At 36.9% G+C, this 23,376-nt stretch overlaps 1 protein-coding gene across 2 annotated transcripts; it reads left to right on the top strand.

The window, feature by feature from the left end:
- The first annotated feature begins 475 nt into the window (after positions 1-475).
- LOC104109225 (protein TIC 100) lies at positions 476-9,516 on the top strand. Of its 2 annotated transcripts, none has more exons than XM_009618452.4 (11): positions 476-1,182; positions 3,364-3,435; positions 3,567-3,656; positions 3,745-3,918; positions 4,274-4,364; positions 5,378-5,440; positions 5,516-5,582; positions 7,205-7,308; positions 7,383-7,509; positions 7,793-8,526; positions 8,941-9,516. In XM_009618452.4, exons 1-11 carry the CDS (start codon positions 551-553, stop codon positions 9,256-9,258), a joined length of 2,472 nt encoding a protein of 823 aa, XP_009616747.1. In that variant the 5' UTR covers positions 476-550; the 3' UTR covers positions 9,259-9,516. The 2 variants fall into 2 exon arrangements, with proteins under 2 accessions (XP_009616747.1, XP_009616746.1); XM_009618451.4 differs by having other exon boundaries at positions 477-1,182; positions 7,163-7,308.
- Positions 9,517-23,376: the final 13,860 nt, after the last annotated feature.

Raw genomic sequence — 23,376 nt, 5'->3', positions numbered from 1 at the left:
TTCGTTTGGTAACAATTAAACTATTTTTACTTCCTAAAGCATTGGATATCAATATTATCACCCTACTACATATTATGAGTACTAACTATTACTACTCTCTCCGTTATAATTTATGTGATACTTTTTATTTTTTGAGAGTTAATTTAACTAATTTTTAAAGCTAAATAAATTAGATCAACTTAATATTTTAAATTTAAAATTTAGATATTCACAAGCTATGTAAAAAATACTATAAATGATAGTTTTCTTATGTCAATACGATTATAAAGTATATTTTAAAATATTAGTCAAAATTACAGTAAAAAGTGTAGATAAAGACACCCGTAAATACAAAATCAAGGAGAAGCGGCCTGCAGCCATACTGAGAAAATCGCCCTCACTTCACTATGTACAGCACTTAAAACAACACGTACAACCATTCTTTGCTGCACATCGGTCACATCGTTGTTCCCCTATATAAACAAGCAAACTTTCACACACCTTATCTTCTTCATCCTCTTCTCCTACTCCCCACTCTCTTACTCTTTACTCCTACAAACAACACTCTCCAATGGCGGACCCAAACGAAACCAACTCAAACAGTTCGCCCAATCCAGAAGATGAGAACGAAGAAGAAGAAGAAGAAGAAGAAGAAAAAGAAGAAGAAGAGGAAGAACTCGAAGAACCCACTTCCTCAGACTCGGACTCGGAATCCGAAACGGGGCTCCAACCATACACCCGGGCAGGAGGCGAACCCGACACAGACGATGAAGAAAACAACACACCCGAAGCAAACGTGAAGCGTTTCATGCGAGTCCTTAACTCCAAACGCAGAAAGCGTGAGCTAGAAGAGGAAGCAGAAGACTACACTTATCACGAGGACTTGTTTGACTTTCCGTACGACTCTGAAAATTGGAGGGAAGAGGATTTAAAGGAGCTTTGGGGGGATGCTCCGATTGAAATGACCAAACCCGGTTGGGACCCGAATTGGGTTGATGAAGAAGAAGAGGATATTATTAGTGAAGAAATTAGAGCGGGCCGGGACCCGCCTATTGCCCCATTTTATGTTCCTTATAGGAAACCGTTCCCTGTGGTGCCGGATAATAACTATGATATTTCGAACCCGAAATCAGTGATTGAAGAGCTTGATAGGATTGAAGAGTTCTTGAAGTGGGTTAGCTACATTTTTGCTGATGGTAGCTCGTGAGTCTCTTTTTTGCTAACTTTTTTTTATTTTTCTTTTTGGAGAGATTTTGCTAAATGGGTTTTTATTTTCTTTATAATTGAGGTAAAGATTGTTTTTGTTTTTTAACTTTGAATGTGAAAGTATATGGTTTTAGCTGCTAGTGTTAGTTTTCATTTTCATAGTGTTCGTTTTCATTTTCATAGGCATTGGACCTGAATAGTGGGTATATGGGTGTGTGTTTGCTTTACAATTGAGGTAAAGAATGTTTTCCCCCAAAAAAGGTGAATGGTGTGAGGTAGCAGGTGACTGGCGTGGAGTAGTTGATGTGCCCAAGCTGCCGGTTACACCACTGTCATTTAAAAAAGAAAGAAAAGTGAACTTTGAATATAGATATGATTGGCTATATGGTTTGAGCTGCTAGAGTTACTCAGTTACTTCTAATATTCATAGGCATTGGAGTTGAATAGTGGAGTGTGTCATTGATTCTCTGTGCTAATGTGGAGGAGTTCTTTTCCCAAGCTAAAATTAGTTGCGTGCTATGATTTTTCAAGTCTCGACGCACTAAGCTTATGCTATGCTGTGGAAGTGCCGGACCACATTGAGTCTTATGTATGTAGCCTTACCTTGCATTTATGCAAGAGGCTGTTTCCGCGCCTTGCACCCATGATCTCTTCGCCACACGGCAGTCCCTTCTCAAGTGTCAAACTTTATTGACATTGCTAGCATTTCCTATATATTTAGATTTAGTGATTTCCTTACTTTAATGCAGTGCCTAGTTAATCATCTTGAAGTAAATCTTGAATAGAGAAATTGGATGTCCAAAATGAGATGGAAGAGATTTTTCATCTAGTTGTAGTAAATAGAGGTAGTTGTTGGATGAATTGGCATTTTTACTTCGTCAAATCTTTAATAGATAATTATCTTTTAAAGAAACCTGAGTACTAGTCCTAATATGTAAAAATTTCAGTTTTCTGATGATATTGTAAATGTTACTATACTTTCTATCTAATGCTGTCATGTTCAAGCTCAAATTTGCGGGTATTGAAGATGTATTGCACTTGCTGCATAATCCTCAAGGCTCACCAGAGATGGTTCAATTTAGGGGTGGCCAAAAACAGTAAAAGGTGGCATGTGTATATTCGTTGGAATATGTAATTAGATCAATGAACGCATGGATTATGGAAGGAGATCTACATGTTTCTATGTTTCCTTATATAATATTCAGAAATGCACAAGAAATCTGAGTATGTAATTGGAACAGTAGCTCTCAGAGTGCTAATAGATTGAAATTAAGGGTAGTAGACCTTTACTCAGCAATTTGGCATAAACTTTTGAGTGAACAAAGATTTAACAAGCAAGAGTTGTCCTAAGCTCTGGCAATTATACCTCTCGTTTTCTCCTACTGTAGAACACTAGAGATGCTATAGATATAACCGACTGTTAACTCCACATGAGAAACTCAGTTAAAGGTTGTGTTTTGTTTTCATGAAGTACTCTGTTAAAGGTTGTGTTTTGTTTTCATGAAGTACTCTGTTAAAGGTTGTTTACAGATGTGAAGCATTGGAATATGGCTTAAACTGGAATAGATCTTCACAATGAGGCCCATTGCTCCTTGATGAACAACTGGAATATGGGAACTTGGTTTCTAATTAACAGAAGTAAATGATACTTTTGATTGAACCGAAACATTTTCTAATGGCTACCCTGTAAGAAGTACCTTAAACTGGTAAAGCACTTCTCATATCGAAGTAGTTGATTTCCAATTATTATATAATAGTTCAATAATTGACATGAGTAACAAATCTGCAGCTTTGCATGGTTTTGCCTGTACTCTGTGTTTTCATGCCTCTTACGCGGTTGACATTTTCTAGTTTTCGTTTGGAAATGTTTGCCAAGTCGTTTGGGCATTTCATATAAACTAGATTCTATTGATGGCCATAATTGCAGCTTCACTTTTTCAGTTAGGGAATAAAATGTCCTTGTTAGGTTCCCGCCTCCCCAACTCGGGATCCCTTATCAAATGAATGTTAGACTTATGTCTAACTACTCCAGACTCCAGTGTGTAAGCTATATTAACATTAAACGACGCTGATGTGACAATTACTTGCTGTCACTTGGTCATGGTTTAGCTTTTCTACCTTTTTCTTCTTGTTCTTAGATGATGTCATCCGTAAAACTGATGGCCTTTGCATTTGAAGGTATGAAGGCACTGTTTGGGATGACTTGGCACATGGAAAAGGTGTTTATGTTGCTGAGCAAGGGCTGGTCAGGTTTGTCGGTATTATTTTTATTTTTTACTAGTTGTCGCTCTACAATTATGCCTAATTTATATCACGTTGTTTGTTAGTATTTCCTTAACTTCGCGTCAGCATCACTCATTATTTCTGTTTGCTTCTCGCAGGTATGAAGGCGAATGGCTTCAAAACAACATGGAAGGTCATGGAGTTGTTGAGGTTGAGATACCTCACATTGAACCCGTTCCAGGGTCCAAGTATGTTTACGTTCCAAAATGTTGCTCATAAGAATATTGTTTGCTTTAATGTTCTAAGAGTTTATTAAGTAGTTTAATTGTTTCGCAGGCTTGAAGCCAAGATGAGAGCCGAAGGCAAGATAATAAAGAGAGACTTCATGTCCCCAGAAGACAGAGAATGGCTGGAGAAGGATATTGAAGATACCATGGAGCTAACAAGCGGAGAATATGAAATCCCTTTCTATGAGAATGGTGAATGGGTCAGGCAATTTGGAAAGAAACCGTAAGTTTTACGTCCAAACTGAGAATTGATGGGCATGCCTTGACTTTTGAGATTTCTTTGTCGTTGAACTTATCGATGTTTTCCCCCTCAGTTCCAGTAAAGGTGATTTTTTTATTATCATGTTTTTTCGGTTGCACTCTGTTGCATGTAGATTTCTTTTAATTTGAGTGATGGAGTAGTTTATCATTGTTCGCCTTTCTCAAGAAAAAAATTGCTTTCTCAAAAAGTAGTTTATCCTTATTCACTTGCTGATCTACTGTGGTCTCTACTATGTATAAACTGGGAGTAAGTGGGGAATTGACCCAAAGGCACGAACTTACATGTTAAACTCGATCTTCTTATTATGTTCTGTTAGGGAGAAGGGGCGATATCGCTATGCTGGTCAATGGAAGCATGGGAGAATGCATGGTTGTGGTTTATATGAAGTTAATGAACGCACAATTTATGTAAGTGCCTATCAAACCTTCATCTCATGTAAAATTATTTGTCCAATAAGAAAATTTAACAAATTGCAGAGCACTCTCATTCTCACTAGATAATCTTCAACCACACAGCCAAATCATGGCATATGATTTTAAAATGAGGAGAATGTACTCAATGCTTAAAAGCATAAAGACGGTATTTCAAATAAGATATGAGTTGATGAATTTATCACTAGTTCTTACTGCAAATTTGTCCATCCTTCCACCCTACTAGTGGAAGTTAGATGTATTCAAGAATAAAGGACAACTCAGTGCACTAAGCTTATGTTATGCGCGGGTCCGCGGAAGGGTCAAACCATATTGGCTTTGATGTGCACAACCTTACCTTGCATTTTTGCAAGAGGCTATTATTGCGGCTTGAGCCCATGACCTCCTGGTCACACGGCGGAAACTTTTACCGTTGTGCCAAGGCTCCCCTTCAGACCTAGAATGGGGGATAAAAATCAAAGAAAAAACTTTCAACATATGGGTAAAAGGAACTGGCGAAGAAGACAGTTTACAAGCTTGTACCTGGCCTCTCTCTCTCTTGTTTTTTAGAAGGCTGTATATGGGCTATCTGTCTGAGCAGGTTATGAGTATAGGTTGCTGAGATATGAAAAGAAAAAAAAAAAAACTCTAGAAACCCTACTGTCAGTGCTCTTGGATAACCCCCCGATTATTTGGCTGTGCAGAAAACATCAAACAACTGACAAAAGCTTTACCACTATAATATAATAGATTTATTGTCCTCACACATTGATGTGAAGTTTCTTAATAACTCCTTCTAGATATTAAACAGAATCAATAGTTTTAAGTAAAATATGGCAAAATGAGCTCCAAAGCTATGGAAGGAAGAGTCACATTCTGACAATGTTCTCTTAGTCTCATCATTTCTTCTGTTCACTTCATGTTTTTGATGCACATACATCTTTAGAGGCTTTGAGAATCTAGGCCTGGTGATAGAGTTCAAATTTAACTCTTTTCACGTTTTGATGCAGGGTCGTTTTTATTTTGGAGAACTTGTGAGGGATACTTATGGATGCGATGCAGAAATTTCGGCGGTAAATTGAAGACTAAGCATATGCAGCTTGGCTTTTTAGCTGACACCTACAAAATATTTACAGTATTTATTTCAGATGCATGCAGGTATAGCAGAAGTTGCAGCTGCTAAAGCTCGGATGTTTGTTAACAAGCCTGATGGAAGTATGTAGTGTTTTCTTATTTGTCGGATATACGTGCTGTCCTCCATGATTAGTTACAGTGTTATACTCTCATGAGTTACACGTGAAATAATTAGATAACCTGATGATGATTTTTCGCCTGTCATTATGCTTTATCAGATTTACGTGCTTTCCCCATGACTAGTTACACTGCGAAATAATTAGATAACCTGATAACAATTTTTTGCCTTTCATTATGGAATTTAACAGGGAGTGGACTTATTTACAGTCATGTAGATCATTTACAGAGTTCGAGACTCAAGTTCCTCTTCGAAGAAAATATTTTCCTTAAGAATGTTGTTTAATATGGAAAAAAGAAAAGGAAATTCGTCTCTAAGATTTTCAATGAAAACATGTCGAATATGGCACGAAGAAAGGAACTTATATACATATTTGACAAAGATTGTGTATGACCAATTAATTGGATGAGTGATTCACTAAGCTATGGCACTCCAAGATATACCTCTTTCTATAACATCGAGACATTCTTGTTAAAGATGTAATTAATCAACTGAGAGCGTTTACTTGTGCATCTGTTTAACTGAAGGATATGATTAATAAGCACTTTGGACAGAAGAAAATCGGTTGTTTGGACAGCGCATGAAGAAGATAGCCTACCTATGAAGCAAATAGAATCGTATGTATGTGTATAGACCCTATTTTAGGTACTAGTTCACAATTGTATGGAACTGTACTCTATGCAACTACATCTATAAAAAATAATAAAAAGTCATGTTCGGCTTTCCAAATGAACTTATACAACCATGAGGGGAAGATATCGCTCTGTGTAGGACAAGCACATACAGGTTTACCAGTAATGCTATTACATGGTTATCAAATGTATTTGGAGGATAAGCAACTATATACACTATCAGAAAGTCATTTACTAGATGAACTCTGATTATGAGAACTTTGTATTATAGGTCCATATTGTGCGCTTCTAGTTTTTTGCAATATGATTATCATAAATGCAGTCCCGTTCCAGTATTCAGTTTCAATGCAATGGGTCGTAATATCGCTTTTTTCTTCAGTAGTTGTGAAAATGTTTTCCTGTTATTACATTTTTGTTTGTCCAAACTGCTACTCAAATGTGACATAGCATTTTGTTTTAGGAAACTGTTGAAACACTTCTAGAGACATTTGTGAGTGTGTAGCTTACTCTTGATGCCAATTGATGTGCAGAAGATTGGTTGAGCATGCTCGAACTTCTGACTTCAAATACTCACTATATGATAAAATGCCCAAATACTAATAAACCGTTTCAGCTATTGAAGGTTTTTGAAATTGAGAACATAAGATGGTTTTTTAGGATATCGTTTGAATTGTGAGGTCCTATTATAATGCTGAGTCTAGCATACGATTGTAGAAACTGCTCCTTTTTTTTATTTTCAGTCTCTCTCTCTCTCTCTCTCTCTCTCTCTCTCTCTCTCTCTCTCTCTCTCTCTCTCTCTCTCTCTCTCTCTCTCTCTCTCTCTCTCTAAATCAGCTATCAAGATTCTAGATTTGAAATTATGATCTTCCCTTCTCTTATCATCGTTCGTGAACTTTCTGAATTGATTCGAGGACTATCGACTTTTGTAACCTACTTTGGCTGTTCCCTGGTAGTGGTGAGAGAAGAGAGAGGTCCCTATAGTGATCCTCAGCATCCATATTTATATGAAGAAGATGATGTGTGGATGGCACCAGGATTCATCAACCAGTTTTATGAAGTGAGTTGAATCTGTTTGTTATCCTTTCTGTTATAAATGTTGGAAAAGTTAGAACTGATTCATTTGTTACGCAGGTTCCTGATTATTGGAAAGCATATGTGCATGATGTGGATGAAGAGAGAGAAATGTGGCTAAACTCATTTTACAAAGCTCCTCTGCGATTACCTATGCCTGCAGAGCTTGAATATTGGTGGTCCAAAGGTAGGATTTTCTATTTGTTTTACATTCTCATCTATTAGGGATGGTCATGGAAAGAATGTTGTCGCAAATGTATGTGCATGTTGTGTGTGTAAGAGAGGGAGGGAGCGAGGGAGGAAACTCTTGACTTCTTTCTATAAACAGTTTTGATTGCGCACAAACGTGCCGTTAGTACTTCTCCTGTAAATATATTTCTGTTCATATAGTTCCCAATTGACCTGATGTCTAATCTCTCTTCTGATAAGCCTCTTTATGTAGACTTACTTTTTTGTTTCCTTTTTCTTAGATCAAAAGCCAGAATTTATTCTACTTAACAAGGAACCAGAGCCTGATCCTGAAGATCCTTCTAAACTTGTATATACCGAAGATCCGGTCATCCTGCACACTCCAACTGGAAGGATTATCAACTATGTGGAAGACGAGGAACATGGGGTACGATTGTTTTGGCAACCTCCTGTAAAAGAGGGTGAAGATGTTGATCCTGATAAGGTTGAATTCCTTCCCCTTGGATTTGACGAGTTTTATGGGCGAGGTGGGGCTGTCCAATCAGATAATGTGTGGAAACGGTTTGTTACCTCTGTGGAAAACACATGCAAACCTATGTTTGAAAAGCTGGAGAAGTGGACTGAAGAGAAAAAGAAAGCAGGTGAGGTGAAGATAGAGCTCTTGAAGAAAGAGCTTGAATTAGCAGAAGCGGAATTGTCTCTGAAGGAGGCAATGGAAGACATGGATGACGAATTAAAGAGAATGCAAGAAGAGGAGGAAAAGAAAGTTGAAATGGGAATCCAAGAAGAAGATGATATTCTACTTTCTGAACCAACAGATAATGTTGAGAAAACGTGGGCGGAAAAGAAGGAAGATGAGGAGGAAGAAGAGGAGGAGGAGGACGAAGAGGAGGTTACTGCATCAAGTTTCGGGTCTGTTGACAATCTAAGCTCAGCTAAGAAGGATGGCAAAACTGGAAATGCTCCATTTGGAGCATCTTCTTTGTCCTTTGCCGCCTGTAGCCTGGTTTCTGCTGTAAGTTTGAAAGCACTTGAAGTTTCGTTAGTGAAACTTATTTATAGTTTCCCGAAAAGAATCTAAAGAGGGTTACTTAAAGTGCACACCTTTGGTTAACATAATGAAATGATCATTCAGCATCACTCAAGCATATCTCAAAACTAATTAATACTCCGTAGCTTATATCAAACTACTAGAAATTTTTAGACTATGTGAACAGATTGTTATTTGAGAAATTTCAGTAAAGGATGTTAAAGAATTTGAGTAATGATGTCTGGTAAAGGGTAGCTGCTACAAGGAATAGTAGACAATATTCATCTTTACTGAATGCATTACCTTCATTGCAACAACAACAATTCGCCTCAATCCCAAGCAAGTTGGGGTCAGCATTACATTCATTACAAACTTATGGAATTTTCTTTTGGCCTGCAGGTGCCATCTAATTTACTGCATACATTCACGGCTTGGAAGGAAGGAAAGTTGAGGCCAAAGCCGTCTCCATTGTTCACTCCATCTAGTATTCATGAACTTCCGAAGGAGCAACAGGCTCCAGGCACAATTAGCTTCCCTTATGCTGTTAGCAAAAATGGAAGATTAAGCGCTGTGCGTCAAGCAAATTGGCCAGAGAAGTACATCAGCAAGTCGCGTATCAGAAGCCACTCAAAGCAGAAAGCATCTTCACAAATCCAAAGACACCAAGAAGACCAATGCTTCAACATATTATCATTGCACACACCATTACCTATCTAGTGAAGATATTTTTCCTCCTCCCCTTCTCATTCATTGTTAAATACTTTCATCAATTTTGCAGTGCTGCGGCCGATTGTTTGATTAGAGCTAGGCATATCCATGGCATACATTGTTCCACCATTGTTGGTCCTTGTACAATGGCTTGTCCCCATATGTGGTTTGTCTAAGAACTAGTTGTTCCTGTTTCCTTCATTCATAACATGTATTATTCTCATATTTGTTGTTCTTATTGAAGTAGTCCAAGTTGCTTTGCATTCATCTGACTTTTGTGGGTAGATGAAGCTGAGCTTGAATTGGTCAGAGCCTTAGCACTTATCTTTTCATAATAGGCAAGCTCAGTACCCAAAGGTTCTTATTGTCTATACTAATAATAGAGCCTTAACACTTATCTTCATGCCTAACTGGTCTCTCATGAGAAGTCTATACTGAAAGTTGCAGTGTGATCTTACAAGTAAGCTCAGCAATATGAGCCAAATTCAATCTCTCCACAACACTTCACTATGATATTTTATTCTTTTTTATATTCTTAATTTTTTATGTCGATATTGTTTCTCGGCTTTTTCACTCCTGTATTTCTTTTTAAAGCTGCTATGACTGTGCTTTGCTTGAGCCGGGGTGTATCAGAAATAGTCTCTAAACCTTCACAACGTAGGAGTAAGGTTGGTACAAACTATCTTTCTTAGACTTCACTTGTGGGACTACACTTGTTGTTGTTGTTGTTTATATTCTTAATTTTTTTAATCCTTTTCCATCTAACAAATATTTATTCGCTTTTAAAATTAATTTCTAAGTTAAAAACTTTAACTAAAATAAATATAAAAGACGAGTAAACTGTGACTAGAATTGTTTTCCATGGGCCTAACCAGAGGCGGACCTATGCAATAGGTAGATGGGTCACAAGCACCCGTAAAGTTAGGCAAAAATTTTATATATACATGTATATGTCTTTAGAAAATCGTGTCCTTATATACAGATTAGATTTTAGTTGAATCAAAAAGTGCACCCGCGATCTTCAAATTCTGGGCCGCATTAGATTTTAGTTGAATCAAAAAGTGCACCCGCGATTTTTAAATTCTGGGCCGCTTCCCTGACCAACTAGGTTAGATGAAAAGGAGTGAGCTATCATTTTCTTAGCTAAGAGATAAACATCATACAAGTGGTGATAGGTGGGGGCACTCATTTTTATTTTTTCCTCGTAAATTTGGCACATTATGAAATATTATGTCCCATGTTGAATTTCTTTGGGACCAATTTAAAAAGATAGCCAGAAAACAAAAATAGCTCCTATATATATAATGCAATTCAACATTATTTAAGTCCTTCTCCAACATGCCAATATGATGTTTGCATTTGGCTGAAAGAGATTCATTAACATGCTTTGTCTTCTGAATAGTCAACATTTTCAAACTTCAATTACAGTAATCACATCACTGGGAGAAATAGTAAAAACTAAATAATTGTTCTCTCTCTACTGTATGGCTTGTAATAAGAAAGTACTTAAATAACGTGTTTGACTATGAAGAGACTATATATATACATATACTGTACTCTAGAGTATAAGTTGTATGCAATAAAAAATAATTAAGGTAATTATCGAGATCTCCATGATAAGTATAAACTCATAACCTGATAAAAATAGTAACTAACCTACTATCATATGTTAAAATTATTGATAAAAAATGTACACTATCAATATATATATAAAAATTCATTCTAATATCAACATAAGGAAGGGGGAGAGACTGCAATTTTTTAATACTTTATGTCCTCTTTATGATAGTATACACCTTGTAAATTGCGAGAAGACACCCACAAGACAAAAGCCAATAATAGAGTTCAAAATGAGGATGAGGATAGGTTAAGATGATTAATGCCAACCAATAATTTTATTTGCCAATACAAATGCATGGACACTTGATTTTTTCAAAATCAGAGACAGAGAGAGCAACTCACAGCATTTTAGAGGACCCTAAATGACAAAAAGTCTAAATTTGAAGGGCCACTTCACTATTTTTTTTTCCAATAATTGCACAAACCCTAATAGTTCACATTTCATGCATACTTCTCAAAATCCTCCCCACTTCTCCAACACCAAGAAAATAAGAAATATAATGAAGAAAACAAACCAAGACAGGAAAGATCAGTTTTATGGTTAATTACAATTGTTTTTACGTTATATGACTTTAGTTTATAGGTTACCTATTAAAAAAATAATACAAGAGATAAGAAAATAAAATGTAGGAGATCTTTGTATGCTCATTATCTTCTATTCAAATTGTAAATGGTTCGTATAAGGTCATTTTCTTAGCCAAAGTAATTATAAGATACAAGTTGCTTGAGTCTCTACCACAACATAGTGACAAATAATTGGACAAAAAAGGACTGATATATTCATAATATGCTTAAAAAGTCCAAAGAATTCAGCCTAAGCTTTGGCACAGTGCTTGGACGCATTTCAATTCATAAATCCATCGTTTTTGCTGCCAATCGACAGTAATTGTTTGATTGTTTCTATTTAATTTACCTTTTTCTAAATAAAAGTTTAGAAGCTTTAGTTGACAAACAACTATCCATCAATTGACTATTTGAAAAATGGGCATTCAACATTGAAAGTTCTAACTTGTTTTTTTTTTTAATTAATAGCTTGTTTGGCTAAGTCTCTTTTTCGTCAATTTTTATTTGGTCAAAAAGTATTTTTTTTCAAAGTTAAAGTGTTTGGCTATATTTTTAGAAGGAAAAAATTACTTTTGAGTAGAAGCAAAAGAAGAAAGAAGTAACTTCTTCCTAAAAGCAGAGAAAAATACACTTAGAAATATTTCTAAAAACTTGACCACACACTAATTTATGCTCAAAATTATTTTTCAAATTAATTAGTCAAACACAAGTTTCTTTACTAAAAGTACTTATAAAAAAAAAAAACTTTTCAAAATAAATTAATTTTGCAAGGTTGGTCACAAATACACTATAAGTCCATCTTATAATAGTCAATTTAAGGGCATTCAGCTTACTTGAGTTTTTGACTTGTTTTTCATAGTTTTAGAGGAACTGAACATTATGCATTATCTCATAGGACAAAACGCAAATTTTGCAGAATATGAAGCAAAATGGCAAGCTGAGATTGGGAGTTTTTGAACCAACTGATGTAATATATAATTTTTGAATACAGAATATTCAACAAAGAGAAAAGCAGCCAAAATTTAGGACTGTTAACTAACAATTTTTCTAGACCAAGCAAAACCCCTTAATAATTTCACGTGCCCAAACCTTCCTAGAACACACCTGCACCAGCTGCGCACGACCTCTGCTATTATTGAAACCTACATTTAGGTGAAAGGAATTTATTAATTGTTTGTTGTTTCCTTTTTCTTCGAATATATAAACGAAGATATATATAAAACGTATTTTCAATAAAAATTCTCATGATTAAAATTATTAAATGTCTTTCTTAATTGTCGGCCGAAACCTTAAGATAGATATTATGGACCAAAAGGAGTATAAACTAAAGTTATTTAACTACAACTTTAATAATATTCCCATGTTAATCTCATTTTTTAATTGTGTTTTTCTTCTTTTATTGGTTTATTTTGGAATTAAACTTGAAAAGTTCGTTCATACAACAAGGGGCGGATTTAGGGGTGGAAGGAGATTCACCCGAACCCCCTGCGTCGAAAAATAAAATATGTTTTGTACCTCTATATATTATATTTTGAATCATCTTGACACAATCCAAAAACATAGTTTAGTGATTAAGGGGGTTCAAAATCTTTGTGGGATCACTAGTTCAATTCCCATTTGCCACAATCTCTTTTAATTTTTAGCTTTTTCCTTTTTTGAACTCCCTTAACGAAAATCTTGAATACTTACCCGTATCAAACCAAGCAGTTTAACCATGAGAGTCACAAATTAAAGTGTAGTACATCACCTAACCATGATTAAATGATAACTAACTTTTATATAGGACAAATATAATGCATTTATTTACTTGGTATAAACACTTGATGGGATAAGTTTTTACATCTCCTTTCTCCCACTTCCAATTCCTATCAATAGGTTTTGGAGCATTCATTTATAGAAACACGACAAGATAAGATTTAGATATGACCTAAATTAATCCACCTTATGAGGAACTCAATTCATAGAATATTAAATACTTAAATCACATCATACTACTAATACAAGTAACATACCTGATTATGTTTTGAATTTTTCGTGTTGTTTATCCAAACACATCCTACATAATTTTTGATAGGTTGGATATTAAGAGTTGTTTATAACTCCAGGATTATTGTGTTTACATTCAACCCCGATAAGTAATTTAGAAAGTTTCTTTTTGGTCATTTTTTGTAGTGTATTTTAGTTTTCGTAAATTTCTTTAAATAGTATTTGTGATTATTTTGTAGAATTTCTCTTCATTATTAACGTGAAAACTGATTAAAAAAACATCGACAAACAATCATATGCATATGATTACATCATAATTATCACCAACTATCCGATAACATGTCAATGTCAAGAATCCAATTTTAAGGAAACCAGAAAATAAGAATTATAGTATTATTTTTAAACAGCTTTCGATTAAATAATTCGTCTTATTTTTTTTATTCAATGATTGAACAGTATTGGATAAACTGCAGAATCCAGTCAAATGGGGAACATTCAAAGATTGAATCCTCTTGGATAGAATTAAACTCAGTGTGTGAAACTCTTTAATATTCTTTTCCTTTCCGTTCTATAAATAATTTAATAAATATTTTTTTTCGTTTTTATTTAAAATTTCATTCGGTATTTTATAGCGTGCAAGTAACTTGTACGTTAGAATGAAAGAGATTAGGTTCAGACAACAAATAAAGAAAACAATTGAACATTGAACTTGTCATGAGACATATAATTTTTACTAATCAATTCATTTATGATTTAGTCGAATCTGATAGAAAGATTCAAAGGATCAACCCTAATAATCGTGATGAATGATTTATAATCTTATAATATTTTATATGAAACTTGAAAAAAATTATTTTCTGCTTCTACTTCTTGGATGAAACTAGAATTTATAATTTCCCCCCAAAAGTAGAATAACTGCTTCTACTGCTACTCAAAAATACTTTTCTTGGCCAAATACCTTAAATTTCTGATAACTACTTTTTTAACAAAAAATATTTTTTGACCTCTAGAAACTTGGCCAAACAGGCTCGTAGTAGGCCTTTAGACAAAATTTGGTTGAAGGTATAAAAAAAAAAAATGAAAGTAGAAGTAGTCTTTTATTTGAAACAATGAAACTATATGTGTGAAATTCATTTTAATTTAAACTACTTTTCAAATATAATTTTTTAATATTCCACGGTATTTTTAAATACTCCTATTGAATTTCATTAATTTGCAAAGATTGGTGTACAAAGATTTAACAGATATTGAAATACTCTCTGTGGTCTATTTTAATTGATTTTTTGCCTTTTTTTTGTGGTCCGCAATATTTGATTATTTCAGATATTAAAAAGGAGTTAATTTCTTTTTTCTAAAGCTGTTTTTGGAGTAAAGAGTGTATGAGTAATTTTTAATAAATAAATTAAAGTTAATATGATTAATTTTATTATTAATTAATAGTAAAAGATAAATTTTTTAATATATGTGAAAATAGCAAAAAATATTAATTAAAATAGACGGAAAAGAGTAACTAATAATGTCAAACTGGGAATGTCTGCGCAGTCTCCAACGTTACATATGTGTCGTTAATATAGTGGACCACAAAGCCGCCAAAACTGAAACCTTCATTTTACACCGTTAAACCGTTACGTACTCTTGCGAAGCACCGCCGGCGTTTACCACGTGTCACCTCCAAATAGGCTGATTTGGTGAGCGGATACAAGAGGAAGTTTTGGGGTGAAACCGAAACACTTGATTCATTAAGTTAGCCTTAAAGTGTTAAGTTTGACTTCGGTCAACATTTTGAGAAAACAATCTCGGAATAGAATTTTGATGATTCCAACAGCTCCGTATGGTGATTTTGCACTTAGGAGCGTGTTCGGAATTTTATTTGGAAGTCCGTAGTTAAATTAAGCTTGAAATGGCTAAAAACAAGAATTTAAGTTTGGAAGTTTGACCGATGAGTTGACTTTTTGATACTGGAGTCGGAATCCAGTTCCAAAAATTTGCATAGCCCCGTTATGTAATTTATGACTTGTGTGTAAAATTTGAGGTCAATCGGAGCTGATTTGATAGGTTCCGACATCGAATGTAGAAGTTGAAAACTCTTAGTTTCATTACGCTCGAATTGGGGTATGATTCATGGTTTTAGCGTTATTTGATGTGATTTAGAGGTTCGACTAAGTTCGAATGATGTTTTAGGACTTGTTGGTATATTTGGTTGAGGTCCCGAGGGACTCGGGTGAGTTTCGGATGGTTAACGGATCAAAAGTTGGACTTAAAAAGCTGCTGCAAATTTTTCCTTCTGCTGTATATTCTGGGCTGTGATCGAGCCCCAGATCGAACCCAAATATCGAGCCCAGATATCGAGCCCACGATCGAGGCCTGAGTCGAAGCTAGGGACGAGGCTCAGTATCGAAGCCACGATCGAAGGCAAGGCTCGAGGGCCAGGATCAAGACCCAAGATCGAACTTGATCGAGGCCATGACCATGTCCCAGGCTCGAGGCCTGATCGAGGCCATGACCAACTCCCAAGATCGAGCTCCTTGATCGAGCTCCCAAGATCGAGCTCCCTGAGATCGAGCTCCCGAAATCGAGCTCCTTGATCGAACTGGACAGAGCTGTAAGTTATAAAAACAGAGGACATTCGTCCCATTTGTCATTTTTGACGAACTTGAGCTTGAGCAGAAGCGACTTTTGACAGATTTTCAAGGGAAAAACATTGGGGTAAGTGATTCTAACTCGGATTTGGTCTACATATACAAGTATATCATTGTTTTCACCATAAATTAGTGTTCTGAGATTTAAATTTGGAAAATTTTTAGAAATCTCATAGAAACGAATTTTTGAGATTTCGGTATCGATTCGGAGTCGGATTTGAGTGAAACTAGTATGATTGGACTCGTAATTGAATGGGTTGTCGGATTTCGTAACTTTTACCGGATTTTGAGACGTGAGCCCCACGGACAAATTTTTAATTAATTTCGGGTTTTTTATTAAAAATATAGTATTTTCTTATAGAATTGATTTCTATAATTTTTAGTGATTGTATGGAATTATTTTGGCTAGATTCGAGCCAGACAGAGTTGGATAATCGTGAAAAAGGCCTTATAGTGGATTAAATTGGAGCAAGGCGAAGTAAGTCTCTTGTCTAATCTTGTGAGGGAAAAATTACCCCATAGGGATTAAATTGAATAATTGTTGCTAATTGCGGGGGCTACGTACGCACGAGGTGACGAGAGTCCGTGCGTAGCTACTATTAATGCTAAAGTCCGGGTAGTTTAAGACTCAAAGCATGAATTACTTGTGTGAATTGTATTCTTTATTAATTAAAATAATTGATGTATATATTGTGAATTGTTATGAAAAGTAGAAAAATATGAAATTTTCATATGCTTAATTTTTGTTTAAATCAATTAATTGTTAAAAGAAATTGTTCTCCTCCCGAATTTACCTTATAATAAATATACTTTTCTTCCGGAGGCACATAAAAAAATATCTTCCTTTCTTGTGGAGCGGGCCGAACACCTCGGCATGATAGATGTATCTATGGATCGCGCCGCACGTCCCTTGGTAGTGTACACGACACTCTGGATCGGGCCGTACGTCTTCGGCAGAAATCGTGCTTAATAATAATAACTACATGATACTTTAATAATTTATTTCAGCTTGTGAAGCTAATTAATAAATTGAAAAATCCTTGGAATTTAATGAATTATTATTCTTGCTTGTTTAGGAATTAATTGCTACTCCTGTAAATGAGATTTAATTGATAAATTGGAATTTATTTGAATTGAAGAAATTTAATTAATATATTGAGAATTGTTACATTTGAAGGAATTTGATTATTTCTGCTGATTAAATAAATTATTGTAAATTCTGTAAATCATGCTGATTTAAATATCCTAGTTTTATTTCAGTTATTATTATTGATCCATAGTGAGTGTCTAAGTCGGCCATCTCGTCTCTACCACTTCGAGATTAGGCTTGATACTTACTGGGTACACGTTGTTTACGTACTCATACTACACTTGATGCACTTTTTGTGCAGGATCTGAGACAGGTACTAGTGGAGGACCTATCATCACATACCCACGTCATCCCGAGGCATAGTGGTGAGCTGCCTTTTTGAGCCGTTCTGCATCTACCAGTGTCTCTTCTTATATTTATATTCTTTCTATTTCATTTCAGATAGTATTTGGAGTTTTGTATAATCTACTAGATGCTCATTCACTTGTGACACCAGGTCTTGGCACACACATTGGTAGAGTTTGTGTTTATATTTTCTTGGTTTTATATTTTATCAATGTATGCTTAATTTATTAGTTGGCTTGCCTAGCTGTAGTGTTGGGCGTCATCACGACCTACAGATGAAATTGGGTCGTGATAATATCATCCTAAAATTACATTTTCTTAACAACTTCGATCTAGTGTAAGTTCAATTAGAACGCAAAGAAGTCTTTAGACATATAACAGAAGTAGTGATAATATAATATGAAAAAAAAAATTAAAATAGGACATACCTTCACCCAATTCTAATCAATCTAAACTTTGTGAATCTTTCTTTCCCTTATTCACAAGAAGAAAATTATTTTATCATTCATTCTATATAACCGTAAAACTAAAATAGTTTAAACGAACCACAGATGAATATTTGTAACAAAAATTATATAGGGTGAAATATGATATGACACGTGAATGTCTAAAGGTAGGACACGTGGAACCCAAGACGGGGATGGCCGAATACCGAATACAGCCATTTCGCTTGTCACCAGAAAGGATAACGTTCATAAAGGTGTGATAAATACTCTGTGCCCGGTAGCATTTAATAGGAAATATTCTGTAGCATTAAGGGCGATGGTCTGTTACAAAGAATTTAGCATTTATGTTCACCGTTATGTCTTCATCAATGACCCTCATAATTGACATTAAAGGAGGACACGATCCTAGGACCTCCTTCCCTAGACATAGCTATAAATAGTGAGGCTAGTTATCATTGTAAGTGGATGAATTTTCTCACAAAACTTATATTGTATTCTATACAAAACTTTATACAATCTTATTTTCTTGCTCTCCGATTTCATCATTGATGTGTCTGGAAACCTTGTTCCCGGAACTGTCACCTCTGTTGTTTCATCTACATTTCAAGGCTAAGTATTATACATTTCTTCCATTATTGCATTATTTCAGGATCAAATTAGTTCACTTGTCTAAAAACCACGTATAAATTCAACTGTACCATTTTACAGGTAAACAGTTCGGCGCCCACCGTGGGTCCTAGAGAGTCGTGTAATTAAATTGATCCTTGCCTTTTTTACTAACGCAATTTGATTATTTTGTCTTAGAAAAAATCATAATAAATGGCAGATAACATTGTTAACAACACGCACAACCCTGAAATTTGAGGGGATCAGCCTCATTTCGAGGATTCAATCAATGACACCCGCAATGAGGAGAGTGGCGCCACGCCGGTGCATGACAGGCAGTACCCTCGATAGGTTTGGGATACAACTCCCGATGATGCTGATGAGGAGCATGCTGTGGATGCGGTGAGGGTCCTGCGAAAGCAAAAAGCAATCATTCTAGGTCATCTCACGCGCCAGGATCAGGTTATGACAGAACTGAAGCAGGCGCTATCGGAGGCTACAAATAATATAAACAGACGAGATCTGGTTCCTCCCGATATTCCCGCAAACCAAACGACGCAGAGAGTCGACAACAACACTCCCAGGGATGAAGTTGGCTCCGACGGGGCCGGGAGGAGTAGATCCGGTCTCAACAACGAGAATGACCTGTTCAAAAATGAACTTATACGGTTTATGAGAGAAGTAAACGCCCGCATGGACCAAATCCCGGGCGCGCCACCAATATTGAAAGGCCCAAACTCGAAAAAGTATATTCAATTGTCGTACAAGCCGAGCGCCACACCAGAACTAATTTTGAAGCGGTTTAAAATGCCTGAAGTGCCGAAGTATGACGGGACTTCAGACCCACACGAGCATATTACCACCTACACAACGACGGTAAAAGGAAATGATTTATCTGCTCACGAAATTGAATCTATGTTGATAAAGAAATTTGGAGAAACTCTCACGAGGGGAGCCCTAACGTGGTATTCATTGTTACCCGAGCATTCTATAGATTCCTTTGAGATGCTCGTGGATTCTTTCATCAAGGCTCATGTCGGTGTTAGAAAAGTATAATCCCGGAGGCCGACATATTCAGGATCTTATATGGAGAATCTGAATTACTACGAGAATTCATTACTCGATTCCAGAAAGAGAGAATGTTTCTCCCGACTGTCACGGATGAATGGGCAGCTGAAGCATTCACCCAAAGATTGAATCCGAGATGCTCACACGCTTCCCGGAAGTTGAAGGAGAGCCTGCTTGAGTTTCAAGCAACAACTTAGGCAGATGTCCACAACCGGTACGAGTCAAAGATAACGATCGAAGATGACCAGGTCGATTCCACATCATCGGCCAAAGGACGGGAGAAGATGAGAGAAAACTCAAATGATGACTACGACGCGGACAGACGGACTTCGAGGGGCCAGTTTTTTCCCTACGAGCGGACCGAAGGACGTGGCAAAAACTTTCGGGCAACAAACAAGTTTATCGTTGATAGAGGGAGCGTTCTTGGTCGAAACAATAGATCAATCCAGGATAAGGAGACGTCGGGGTCTCAGGATCCTTCTTACCCTAAGTTATCGAAATATAACTTTAACATTAGTATAGTGGAGTTGTGTCAGCCATGAGAAACATTAAAGATGCATGATTCCCGAGACCTATGAGATCCGACTCTAGCGAGAGAAATCCCAACTTATAGTGCGAGTACCATGGGACGAACGATCACCAGACAGGGAACTGTCGGCACCTCCGGGAAGAAGTGGCTACACTATTGAAGAATGGCCACCTCAAAGAATTCTTGAGTGATCGAGCTAAGAACAATTATGGTCGTAACATAGACAACGTGGAACCTTCGAAAGCAGGAGAAGACCCCCCACGCCAAACGATCAATATGATTTTCGGGGGGAATGAGATTAACAGGGTCACCTTTTCGGTAGCAAAAAAGATGAAAGTATCAATAACTCATAGTAAAAGACTTCGGGAAGACGATATCACTTTTACGGAGGAGGACGCATACGGATTTTTGTTACCATACAACGACGCATCTGTAATTTCTTTAAATGTGTTAGATTTTAAGATTAAATTTGTTCTAGTGGATCTAGGAAGTTCGGCTAATATCATACAATGGAGAGTCTTGGAGCAAGCTAAACTTACCGAAAGCATTATTCCAGCAACAAAGCTCATCGCCGGATTCAACCTTGCGAGCGTGACGACCCGGGGAGAGATTTTGCTGCTCACGAACACTGAATAGAGTAATGAAAACAACTATATTCGAAGTAGTAGATGGTGACATGGGATACAACATCATCCTAGAAAGGCCATGGTTACACGAGATGAAAGTTGTACCCTCAATATATCATCAATTGCTGAAGTTTTCAAGGCCCGAAGGAATCAAGCAGATAAGAGATGATCAACCGGCAGCAAGGGAAATGAATGCAATCTCAGTTTCCAATAACAAAGGGAAGGAACGCACGACATAGAAATTACATAAACCGACACATATTCCTGAGCTAGAAGGAGTTAGCCCGGAGACAGAGCCATCAGAACAATATCAGGTGCCAAGATATTTCCAAGTTCCAGAAGAGATGGACGCAACGAATTCCACGGCGGAGGAATAGGAGCAAGTTCATTTTTCGAGGAATTCCTAGAAAGAAAATTCCATCTAGGGACAGGATTGCACCCGGAGCTCAGGTCTGGTTTTATTGAATTCCTTAAATTTAATGCTAATTATTTTGCATGGTCGCACGAGGATATGACAGGTATCCCGACGGAAATAGCCGTGCACAAACTGAATTTGAATCCCAACGTACCTCTGGTAAGGCAGAAGAAACGCCTTATTGCCGAGGCCATGAATAAATTCGTCAAAGAAGAGGTAACGCACTTTCTTAAAATCGGTTCAGTCCGGGAGTTAAGATATCCGGTCTGGCTAGCCAATGTAGTAGTAGTTTGTAAGAAGAACAATAAATTTCACATGTGTGTAGACTATAAAGACCTTAATAAGGCATGCCTAAAAGACTCATTCTCACTGCTAAATATCAAATGTCTGATGCCTTGGCCGGGCACGAGTTGATGAGTTTCCTCGATGCTTATTCAGGGTACAACCAAATCAATATGAACCCGGAAGATCAGGAAAAAACTTCGTTTATAACGAATTTCGGTACATATTATTACAATGTAATGCCTTTCGGGTTAAAAAATATCGGAGGCACTTATCAACAGCTCGCAAATAAGATGTTCGAAAAGCAAATAGGAAAGACTATGGAAATTTATATAGATGATATGCATGTTAAGTCTTTGAATGCATGTGACCATCTTAAGCATTTGCAAGAAACATTCGACATCCAAGGGAAGCATAACATGAAACTTAATCCCGAGAAGTGCGTGTTCGGGGTCAGTTCTGGTAAGTTTCTGGGATTTTTGGTCTCACAAAGGGGAATTAAGGTAAACCTCGACAAAATCAAGGCAGTATAAGATATCCTGGATCAATTGTCGAACGTAAAGGAAGTCCAAAGGCTCACAGGTAGATTAGCAGCTTTGAGCAGGTTAATTTCCCGATCATCGAAAAAATATCATGGATTCTTCACACTACTCAAAAGAAAGAAGAATTTCGAATAGACACCGGAATGCCAGCAGGCTCTGAGGGATATGAATAAGTACTTATCGAGCCCTCAATTGCTCTCAAAACCAAAAGAAGGTGAAACATTGCTAGTCTACCTCGTGGTTTCAGAAGTTGCGGTAAGTGCGGTTTTAGTCCGGGAGGACGAAGGTACGCAATTTCCCATTTATTATGTTAGAAAAATTTTAACGGGAGCAGAAACTCGCTACCCACATTTGGAAAAACTAGCCTTAGCTCTCGTAGTCACCGCTCGGAAGCTGAGGCTCTACTTCCAATGTTTCCCGATAGTTTTGGTGACTACTTTCCCTTTGCGGAACATCCTCCATAAACCTGAGCTCTCTGGCAGATTGGACAAATCAAAATGAGTGAGTTAGACATAGAATATAAACCAAGGACTACAAATAAGTCGCAAGTCTTGGCTGACTTCGTGGCCGATTTCAGTCTGGGACTACTGCCTCTGGCAACCAAGGAGGCTTTAATGGTGTCGGAATCGACATCGTGGGTCTGAACCTTACTTACAGATGGAGCTTCCAACGTAAAAGGGTATGGACTCGGAATAGTCTTAATCACGCCTTCGGGGAAAACCCTAAAGCAAGCCATGAGAACGATCCCTTTAACTAACAATGAAGCAGAGTATGAAGCTTTAATTGCAGGGCTTGAATTGGCCTGGGGACTCGATTTCGAGGATATCAAAATTAAATGTGACTGGCAGCTGGTGGTAAATCAGGTCAATGAGATCTTTGATACTAAAGAAGAACGTATGCAACAATACGTGGTAAAGGTCTAGGCTCTTTTGGTCCGATTCTAGGAGTGGTTAATTACTCACATCCCGAGGGAGTATAACGTAGAAGTGGGTGCATTAGCAAACCTAGGATCATCGACGGAAATAAAGGAATCAGAATCTGGGATAGTAGTACAACTGATAAGCTCAGTCCTAGATACAGATGGCTATTATAAGGTAAATTCGACTAGTCTGGTTTGGGACTGGAGAGATGAAATAATCAACTATCTTGAGCACGGGAAGTTGCCCGAAGACCCCAAAGTATCACGGGCGTTACGCGCCAGAGCTGCACGTTATAGCTTCAAGAGTGGCCAATTATATAAGAAAATCCTTCCAAAGCCTGCTGGCCCGATGCTTAGGAACGTCAGAAGCTAATTATGTCATGAGCGAAGTCCATGAAGGGATATGCGGCAATCACTCGGGCGTAGATTTTTTGGTGCTGAAGTTGGTAC

The sequence above is a fragment of the Nicotiana tomentosiformis genome, chromosome 11 (genome assembly GCF_000390325.3).
Source record: "Nicotiana tomentosiformis chromosome 11, ASM39032v3, whole genome shotgun sequence".
Taxonomy (NCBI): domain Eukaryota; kingdom Viridiplantae; phylum Streptophyta; class Magnoliopsida; order Solanales; family Solanaceae; genus Nicotiana; species Nicotiana tomentosiformis.
This window is presented reverse-complemented; position numbering and strand designations above follow the sequence as displayed.

Excerpts from the sequence above, each read along its gene's own strand:
- LOC104109225 (XM_009618451.4), top strand. The coding sequence starts at position 551 with ATGGCGGACCCAAACGAAACCAACTCAAACAGTTCGCCCAATCCAGAA. Across the intron at positions 3,657-3,744 it reads GAACCCGTTCCAGGGTCCAA|GCTTGAAGCCAAGATGAGAG; the intron begins GTATGTTTACGT and ends ATTGTTTCGCAG. Across the intron at positions 7,309-7,382 it reads TCATCAACCAGTTTTATGAA|GTTCCTGATTATTGGAAAGC; the intron begins GTGAGTTGAATC and ends TTTGTTACGCAG.